This window comes from Muscardinus avellanarius (genome assembly GCF_963383645.1).
Source record: "Muscardinus avellanarius genome assembly, chromosome: 20".
Taxonomy (NCBI): Eukaryota; Metazoa; Chordata; class Mammalia; order Rodentia; family Gliridae; genus Muscardinus; species Muscardinus avellanarius.
The window spans coordinates 27,353,192-27,363,152 of NC_137806.1; the positions used below are offsets into that span (position 1 = coordinate 27,353,192).

At 47.5% G+C, this 9,961-nt stretch overlaps 1 protein-coding gene across 3 annotated transcripts; it reads left to right on the plus strand.

The window, feature by feature from the left end:
• Nucleotides 1-1,437: 1,437 nt before the first annotated feature.
• KLF6 (KLF transcription factor 6) lies at nucleotides 1,438-7,544 on the plus strand (the record flags this gene model as incomplete). Of its 3 annotated transcripts, none has more annotated exons than XM_080717155.1 (4): nucleotides 1,438-1,641; nucleotides 4,488-5,061; nucleotides 6,451-6,574; nucleotides 7,411-7,544. In XM_080717155.1, the coding sequence occupies 4 exons, from the start codon at nucleotides 1,438-1,440 to the stop codon at nucleotides 7,460-7,462; spliced, it is 954 nt and encodes a 317-aa protein (XP_080573281.1). The 3 variants fall into 3 exon arrangements, with proteins under 3 accessions (XP_080573281.1, XP_080573282.1, XP_080573283.1); XM_080717156.1 differs by having other exon boundaries at nucleotides 1,540-1,641; nucleotides 4,488-4,944; XM_080717157.1 differs by lacking the exon at nucleotides 6,451-6,574 and having other exon boundaries at nucleotides 1,540-1,641; nucleotides 7,411-7,448.
• Between the last annotated feature and the right edge of the window lie 2,417 nt (nucleotides 7,545-9,961).

Sequence of the window (9,961 nt, forward strand, 5' to 3'; positions counted from 1 at the left end):
CACACACACTGAATGTCAGCTCCACCTAACTGAGATTGTTTATGCCTTCAGAGGCAAACCTAGTTGTTAAGCTTGGTGAGTAGTCTTTGACAGAGCCTGCTACAAGATAAACAGATTCATTTCTCCCAATCAAAGCAGATTGCATTCTCTTAAAATGAAAGTTGTAGGGCAAGTAACGCGTAAAAGGACATTCTAAGTTACAGGTCTGTGCTTCCCCGACTTCAATTGGCCACAGTACACCTGGGTGAGCTTGTTAAAACAGAATCGGTTCTTTGGGGGCGGGACCTTAAAATTGCCCTTTTAACTTTCAGAGGCAAAAGTCTTCCCACAGGATCCGAGGAGTGTAGGGGGGTGGGGGGGGTGTTTCCAGCATGTCGGGGAGATTTGTCTCCCGTGCTGGGGAATGAAGGGGGTAAAATAAAGAGCCGGGGGTGTATCCAGGGTAACCTGGAGCCCTAGTTCCAGGGGTGGCGGGCTCACCTACGACCCATCTCGGAGACTTGGAGCACCCACGGTCCCCGCCGCCGGCCACACCGCCCCACACCCACACACCTGCGGGCCGGGGCCGCTGGCCTGCGCGTCCCTCCCTAGGTCAGTCTGGCGGCCCTGAGTTTGGAGGGGTCAGAGAGGGAAGGAGGGAGACAGAGGGTCACTGAGAGAGACTGGATGGCCCCGGGGACAAAGAGGGACCGCGGGACCTTGATGGAGGACGGAGCGGGATGGAGAGGGACAGAAAAAGCCACTGGGAGAAGGGGACCGGCAGCCGCCGCGGGAGAGATGCTAGCAGGGTGCTTTCCCGGAACCCGGGCTCACGCCGCGGCGGGTCCGGGTCCCGACCCGGACTTGTCAAGGGTGGCGGGATCGAACGGTGTAACCCGCCGGGCGCCGGGATAGGTGAAGCGGGCCGACCCGGTTCCCCGGCCCGGGCCGTCCCAGCCCCGGCCGCGAGACTGCAGCGCTCGGCCGCGCACCTCCCAGCTCCGACTCCTTCGGCGCGCGGTGGCCTGCGTCTTATATACCCTGCTAAAAATAGCCTGCGAGGCCACCTTCCAATCAGAACGGGCAGAGTTCGAATTGAACCAATGGCGAGGGCTGTGATGGAGAGGCTCGGTCACGCCAGGCGGGGCCGCTGTGTGTCAACGCCCGTGATTGGTCGGAGCTGACATCATCGGCGCGCAGCCCCCGGGCCGGGAGCGGCGGGATTGGGTAGTGCGCGGGGCGGGCTCGGGGCTTGTCACGTGGGGGGAGGAGGAGTGGGGGGAGCCAGGCGGGGGAGGAGGGGGGAGGCTGGCAGCGGAGCTTTGAATAGGGAAGTTTTGCAGGGGTTACGTTTGCAGTCAGTCCGGTGTTTGCAAATATTGTGTGGGCTCTGCGCGCTGCGGGCTTGCGGGAGGGTCCGGACCGGGCGTCTGATCGCCGCCGTGCCATTGAGTTTGCATGAAACTTTCACCTGCGCTCGCGGGGAGAGTTTCGGCTCCGACTCCAGACCGCACACCTCCCTGTTTTCCCGACAGCGGGGACTGTCTTTTCCAACCCGACATGGATGTGCTTCCAATGTGCAGTATCTTCCAGGAACTCCAGATTGTGCACGAAACGGGCTACTTCTCGGCTCTGCCGTCCCTGGAGGAATATTGGCAACAGGTAAATAGAGATTTTCACGTGCCCGGTGCGCCGAGGAGGGAGTGCGCGGAGGCGCCGGCAAGATGGTGCGTGCTTGGAAGCGCATCTTTTTTTTTTTTTTTTTCTTTTGATGATGATGATGATTATTTACGTAATTTTTAAAAATTAAAGTAATTACCTTAAAATGCCCTTCTGCCGCCTCCAGTGCGGAAGGCACTGTAAAAGGGACCTTTTGCAGCGTGGAGCGGAGTTGTCATTTGTGTAGAGCAGAGCCGCGCTCGGTGGTTGCCCGAGTGTTTTTGCCTTTCCCGGAGCTTCTGAACCGCATCCACCGAGGAGAAACCCGAACTCCTCGGCCCGATCCCGGCCCGAGCCCTTGGCACAAGTTGGGGGCTTGTATCTGGTCCAAACTCCACAGCTGGACCTTGTCATATGAACGGACTTGCCTGAATTGCCAAGGGCTTTTTAAATTATTATTTATTCGAAAAGGATTTTTGTTTTTGTTTGGCTTTTTGGTGTTTGTACCTACGGGGTTTTTAAATCTAAAATTTTGCCAGCGAAACGTAGACGAGCTTATTTTGTTGTTGTTGTTGTGTTTTTTTTAAATCCCTCGGCCATGTCCAGTTTCTTTCAGGCTCTTTGGATTTATTTCTTTAACATTTGCCTGGGTCTGCCTTATTTTTCTTACCTGCTTCTCTTGTTTACCGGGGGAGGTGTTTGCACACCAGTGACTTGACAGTCATATGACAATGAGCCAGCCCTAGTTGCTTTCAAGTCTTAGTTTGGGGAGAAGAACCCTGGGTTTCCGGCATTTTAGTGGAACCAGAATTTGGGGCATCGGGAACTGAAGAAACTTAATTTTTCCCCTTCTAATTCCTAAGCTCGCCGGAAGGGAGAGAGACGATAACACTTTGTCCCATTGTCTTTAAAAAGATAGGAAGAGGATTTAGTGTTTTCTCTCCGCCCTGATGTGCTGTTTGGTTGTCTTTTTGTTTTTTGAGATTTTTTTTTTTTTTTTTTGGGTCAGGAAGCCCAGTTAGTAGATCAAATATATTGTGTGGCTTTCAAAGCCTAGAAAGCTTTTAAAAAGACTGAAATGCAAAGGGTTGCAACCTTCACAGGCCAGCTTAATTGTTCACAATTCTCTTCTGCCTCCCCTTCCCCTCCCCCCTCCCCCCTTTCCTCCTCAAAGAAGCTGCTCCCTAGGACGTGTTTGAAATTGATCTAAGTCGTTTCCTTCGGGCTTTTGGGATTTGGGCAACCAGCCAGACTTGGCTCCTGGTGGCCTTCAGAGGCTTTTAAACTCTCAGAGAGCTTCCTTAGGTCCCCGGTGCTCATCAGCATAATGGAGATTTTAAATTAGCCGGATTATTAAAGTTTAACAAGATCTCTCTGTAAAATGCGCTTTCCTTTTTTTTTTTTCCTTCGGAACATCAATAAAATGGTATCGCGGCTGCCTCTCTTCAGAACACCGTAGTGTGCATTGTAACCCAGAGGTCCAATTTTGTGCAGATAATCATGGCAGAAGGAATATTGCTAACTAAGCGGAACCCTTTGGGGTAGCCTGAGCTCAGGGCTGTCCTTGTGCCCTGCAAATGATCTGTGGTGAAGAGCAGTGTGGTGTCGAAATTTACATGAATAGCCTTGCCCAGTAGCAAACACAACCTTATATGGGGATGCAGGCAACCTAGTGGAAATCAAGGCAGACATAATTTAATTCTAAAATGTTTCCTACCATTTTTCTTTTCCAGTGGCTAGAAAGTTTGAGATGGTGGGGAGAGGGGATGCTGATCTCGGCAGTTGTAGCTTCTTGAAAGGTTGGTTGTGGGGCTGGGGAGGGGCACCTTGTCCATGACACACTGCATGTATATTTGAACCGGGGCCCTTATTTGGCTGTTGGTCAGAATTTCAAAAGGAAGTCTCCTTTGGCATTGCGTGAAAGAAATAGGACTGATGACTCATACAGTTGTACTCTTGGCCAGTAGATAAAGTTCTTGTTCATTGTGGGACTCCCAGCAGGGCCGGGAGTAATTTCCCCCTTGCACCCTTCACAACAGCAGATGGTAATTCTGGAATTATTCCTCCACCGCTGTTGTTGAAGTTTCTTATTTCTCTCTGACCACGGTAGAAGTCATTGAAGTTCTTTTTTCTTTTCTTTTTATTCTTATTTGCGGCATACATGACCCCTGCACTTGGGAACGGCATTCTTTGAAAACATCCTCAGCTCTGCAGGAAATGGGCTGATTTCTCTGTGACTCCACTGACTTCACTTATGCCCCCAATGCAGACAGCTAGCTGCTGTCCGCCCTCTGGGGATGGTTCTGTGTTGTCAGAGGTGTCCCCAAGGGGGTCCATCCGAACACATTGTGTGACATGCAGTCTTTTCTGTCTTGTTTGTGGATACTTGTGCTGTGTGAATGGTGGCTGGGGCTTTCCTTACTACACATGGTTCTTGAGAATGTCAGATAATCTGGTTAAACCTGTTGGGGGGGGTGATGTGTGTCAGGCTGATTTGCTTTGTGTGGTTTACGGGAAACTCATTAGAAATGTCAACACTCGTAACTATAACAACAAAACAGGCTTAGCGATCATCACTGGTAGCCACTGCTCCAAAGCTGAGGAAGCCAGGCAGGTTCCCCCCTCTGCTTTTCCTTCTGAATTCACACCATGCCTAGAAACAAATTTCCTCTTAACTTTCATAAAGACCCAGATTCTAATGACAGAAGGGTTTGTGCCCTTAGTGAGTTAAACCTCCAGTTTATCTGTCCTTTGTTCTTGTATGGTCTTACAAATGTGCTTCCTTTCGGTTCCACTTTCTTCTGGTAGTCCTGACAATCACCTGCCTTATTCTGGTTCATTTTGCACAGACCTGCCTGGAGTTGGAACGCTACCTCCAGAGTGAGCCCTGCTATGTTTCAGCCTCCGAAATCAAATTCGACAGCCAGGAGGATCTGTGGACCAAAATCATTCTGGCTCGGGAGAAAAAGGAGGAATCGGAACTGAAGATTTCTTCTAGTCCCCCAGAGGACGCGCTGATCAGCCCGAGCTTTAGTTACAACTTAGAGACCAACAGCCTGAACTCAGATGTGAGCAGCGAGTCCTCCGACAGCTCAGAGGAACTTTCACCCACCACCAAGTTTACATCCGACCCTATTGGGGAAGTCTTGGTCAATTCAGGAAATCTGAGCTCCTCTGTCACCTCTACGCCTCCTTCTTCTCCAGAACTGAGCAGGGAACCTTCTCAATTGTGGGGTTGCGTATCTGGAGAGCTGCCTTCCCCGGGGAAGGTCCGCAGTGGAACTTCAGGAAAACCTGGAGACAAGGGTAGTGGAGACGCCTCCCCAGATGGCAGGAGGAGGGTGCATCGGTGCCACTTTAATGGCTGCAGAAAAGTTTACACCAAAAGCTCCCACTTGAAAGCACATCAGCGTACTCACACAGGTCAGTTCCCTCCTGGGACCTGGGAGGTCAGCCGCTGGTGGGCACCACTGGATTGGACCAGCCCTGGGAGGGAGCCAGGGCTGCTCAGCACGATGTGGTCACACGGCAGAACAGATCCTCACTTCCTAAATTCTCTCTACCCATGAATTGGGGCCTTTTGGAGCTCAGAGTAGAATCTTAAAGACTGGACATTTGAATCCGATGAATGGTTCATACTTTTAGGTTAAGCAAGAGGCTAGATCACAGTTGCCATGGACACCCAAGCCTTCTCCCATCCAACAGTCCAGTCGATTGAGGCCCAGGGTCCTCATTCCGCCTGTGTCGTACATGCATCATGTTACGTTGGGTTGCTCATCACTTTCTGAAATGACATCCCAGGGTCAGGACTGAGGGTCCCTGGGCAGCATGGAGTGTGCTGGTGTTGGCAATGGTGATGCGTGAGGCCCGAGCGCTTCCCCTGGGCTCTGTAAGCATCAGTATTGGGCGGTGGGTGTTTGTGGAGACTTAGGGGTCACCTGGCCTATGTTTTCTGATAACACGCTAATGACCTGTGAATGAAACGTCACATCTTAGTTTGACAAAGATCTTGAGGACCCATAGGATAACTGGTGGTGGATCACAGGACAATTTGAGCTGGGAAAGATCACGTGGTCCAGACTTTCATCTAACCAATAGGAGAGCAAATTGCGGAGAGATCAAGCCAGGGTCCCCACAGGGCCTGGTGACAGCTGCTGCAGGGGGAGGGGGCACAGATGTCCTCACGTCCAGGCAAGGTCTGTCCCACGTTGACTTCAGCATCTTTGTTCTCAGGTAGCACTTACATTGAATTCATAATTACCATTTGAGCAAGGAATGAAGTCACCTTGGCCACTTGAGTTGCCACTTAGAAAGTGATTCTGGAACGTCGGGATGAGGTTTCCCAGAAACTCATGACTTCAGTTTGATAGAAATGTAGGAGGTCCCAGAGGAAACTGCAAACACTCATGCCATGGGGAAGGAAGGAACAGAGTAGTGCTTCAGGGAAGCAGTTTCTGTGGAGAAAGCCATAAATCTCTGCCCTCCACAAGGCAAGCAGGCTGACACTTCGCCTTCCAAGTATTTTGCCCCTCTGAGTAATTGGCATTGTTACACGTGTTAACTCTGATTTGGAGAGCATAGCTTTTGCCAAGCGTGGGTCCCTTGGACAGCTGGGAGAGGTCTGAATCAGGCACAGAAATCATGTGTATTGCCTTTAGTTGACCACAGACAGGCCTTAATTGAGGTGTCTTAGGGATTCTCTAGGCCACTGGGCCCCTGAACTTGCGTGCACCACTGGGTGTGTTGTTGGGGTCTGCCTTCCCTCGGCCGGTCAGTGAAGTCACGGCGCACTGTGTTTTGCTTTTTTCCCAGGAGAAAAGCCTTACAGATGTTCATGGGAAGGGTGTGAGTGGCGTTTTGCAAGAAGTGATGAGTTAACCAGACACTTCCGAAAGCACACCGGTGCCAAGCCCTTTAAATGTTCTCACTGTGACAGGTATGTGCGTGAGGACCACCTTGGCAAAGTAGCCTAGGGCCGTGGGAAGACAGAGTCCAGAGCAAAGTAGGAGTGCAGCAGCAGACCTTTGCAGGAAGGGCTGGCACTCTCCTTCCATTCTCCAACGTTTCCACTGAAGCCTTGAGCTTTTTAGAAACTCTCCCGGAGTGTGAAATGTCCAGCTTACAGGAAGCACCATGCCAGGTGGATTGGAGAATAGAATGCCTTTCTTTTCTTTCTTTCTTTCTTTCTTTCTTTCTTTTCTTTCTTTCTTTCTTTCTTTCTTTTTTCCTTTTTCTTTTTCATTTTCTTTTCTTTTCTTTTCTTTTTTTTTTTTTTTTTTTTTTTTGCAGTACTGGGAATGGAACCCAGGGGCATTCTACCTCCAAGCCACACCCCCAGCCCTATTTTTTTATTCTTTATTTTGAAACAGGGTCTCACTGAGTTGCAAAGGCCCTCACTGAGTAGCTCAGGCTGTCTGTGCACCGAGATCCTCCAATCTCAGCCTCCAAAATGCTGCAATTACAGGTGTGCGGCACCATGCCCAGCTAGAACACATTTTCTAAAGATGGGCCCTATATGGTTTTCCACTTTGAAAAAACTGGACATGAAATTAGGTTCTCCAAAGTACTTTTCAGCTGCTGACTGGAGACCATCTTAATATACATTCCTGCCACCTGGGGGACTTTCTGTCCCTGGAGATCATTGACAGAGGCTCAGGGTAATCCCACCTCTTCCTCTAGAAGGGTTAGGAGGGGCAGCACAGGGAAGCCAGGCATTTGGTTGGTGGCACAGAGGAGGAAGGAAACCCTAACGTCTTTGCTTCTGATTTGCAGGTGTTTCTCCAGGTCTGACCACCTGGCCCTGCACATGAAGAGACACCTGTGAAGGAGCAGAGGGGTGCTTCCTGTAGGCTAAAAGGCTTCCGGGCTGACAGACGGCCGTGGGAGGAGGGATGCGTGTTCCAGCCAAAGCATGCCAATGCCAATTTGCACCCTACCCAGTTGTCTTCAGGGCCTCTCTCTGGAAGGTCTTTTGAGGGCTAAAAAGGTCATGTAAGAAGCGGCATCGCACCCCTGGTGCGCAGTGTTTGGGTGACCCTGGACTCGCCACTGGTACCCAACCTTCTGAGAGGCTCCTGAGCCTTCTCCGTGAGCATGCGTACTAAGAATGTTAATGGTTGGGTTGACTGTATGTTGAGGATCTATTACTGACTGAATGGAGAGGCAGACTTTTTGTGTTTTTCCTTGTGGTCGCAACACTGCAAGAGACAGAAAAAAAAAGAAAAAAAGAAAGAAAAAGTCGTATGAATGTTCTGTGTGTAAGGAGTATATCGTGTGGAATGAGATGACCACCAGTCATTTCCTGGGGGGTGTCTGCACCTTAGAAAAAAATAAACAAAAGAACAAAAAAACAAACAAAAGGGAAAAAACAAAAAAAAGAAGAAGAAGAAAAATCTGGAGGGTGGGAGAGGGAACTCAGGACCCAGAGCAGCGAGTGAGTGTTAAGGGCAGGGGAACTTCTTTTCCCCTCTCCTGTATGAGAGGAACTTTTGATGTCTGGTGCAGCTATTAAACGTGCAATGTGTCAAGTAGCTTGTTTTACTTGCTACCGCAGAGCTCATTTGTAACCCATTGTATAAGCTGTATTTACAAATATAACACAATGATAATATTTTTTTTTCTTCTAATACAAAAAGTCATGCATGGTCTGGGGAACTATATGCTTTTCCATTTTTAAATTCCGACTGCAATTTTTATTCCAATGAATGAGCAGCTAAGATACAATTTGTCTAAGAAGTGATCCCTACGCCATCTGAGCCTGGCAAGACACAGTTTTTCCCCCTTCTCTTTTTGTAACACTCCCCTTTCCAGAAAGGTATTGTGCAGCATAGGATTATTTAAAAAAAAAAAAAAAAAGATTCTGAATTTGGAGTTAATTCTTTTGGAGAATTTTGTGATGGCCCTTGGAAGAATTTGGACCTGTGTGGAGTATCTAATAGCTGGGGCTGGAAATCGCTAGTCTAATGTTACATTAGGCTAAAAACCTAAAATGTTTCTCAGTTGGGTGGATAAAACCACTAAAGCTTAGAACTGTTTTCTCATGCAGCTGTTTTTCTTATTTATGCCTTGAGGACTAATTTCTGGTTTTCTAGCTGTTAATGCACTGTTGACCTTCAAAATGGTGCCTTATGCAAGTGACCCTTTATGCGGGGGTCTCATACAGGGGTATTGGTGACGTATGCTTTATTAAGGCTCTTTTTTCACCTGGAATTGTACTGTATCAAATGTATAATACAGAAAAAAAGAAAAAAAAAAAAGGAAGAAAGAGAAAAAAAAAACCTCTTCAAGGTCCTCCTTCACAAAGACAAATAGATGCAAATTCCTTTGATCGATATGTCAGTATTCAATATTTTAGACAACTTGACCATCAGTGTTAAAAATGGGGAAGAAAAAAACAACATATGGTAATTGAAATATCTGACCAATTCTACCACTGGAAGACTTTCATATAGACCTTGCACAACAATTGTATAGATCACACACCGGCTGTATTTAATATGTAACATTTTCACACATATTAACGATACAGAAGTATAAAAAAAAGCCAATGTCAATGTATTTGCTTAAAAGGCACAAGTTTCACATATCTATCTAGCTATCTGTTGGTAATACAGAAAGTATACTACTTTTTTTTTAAAGTGGGCAGAATTCTTGTGTATGTATATTTGTGTGTATAGTATGTGTATGTGTGTATATATATATATTATATATATAGATAATATATAAATATTTTTTTTAAGGAGAAACTAGAATGTTTAGCTAGAAAAAAAAAATCTACAGCCTGTGAAGAAATATTTCAAAATGGCCATAGAGGAGGTAAAAATGAAAACTATAACCTAACTTTTCTAGAGGCTTTATCTTTAATTTAATGATTTGCTAAAGACTTTCTTTGCATCGCATCTATTCCAAACTGCTGACTTTGCCCGTCAGTATTGGCATGTCTGGAATAGGGACACCTTTGGCCACTCAGAACTGTAGTGAACAGAACGCCAGCCCGTCATTTGGACTCAGACACACCAAGGTTTTGATTTCAATTTCAGCCTTATGAGAGGATCTAACCTAAGAGCAAGCTAATCACAGGGATTCTTTTTTAGAACACTTTTTATGCAGATGAAGCTATTTTTTTCAGCATGTAGATTTTCCCAGCTTTTTCCAAGGAGTAATTTCCCCGAATTGGCATACCACAGCATGAACAGCTGATAATTCAGCCAGCTGCTGGCTGTTGGGTGTGGGACTTTTCTTTTTATATGTGTGTGTGTGTGTGTGTGTGTGTGTGTGTGTGTGTGTGTGTGTGTGTGTGTAAGACAGAGAAAGTGTGTGTGTC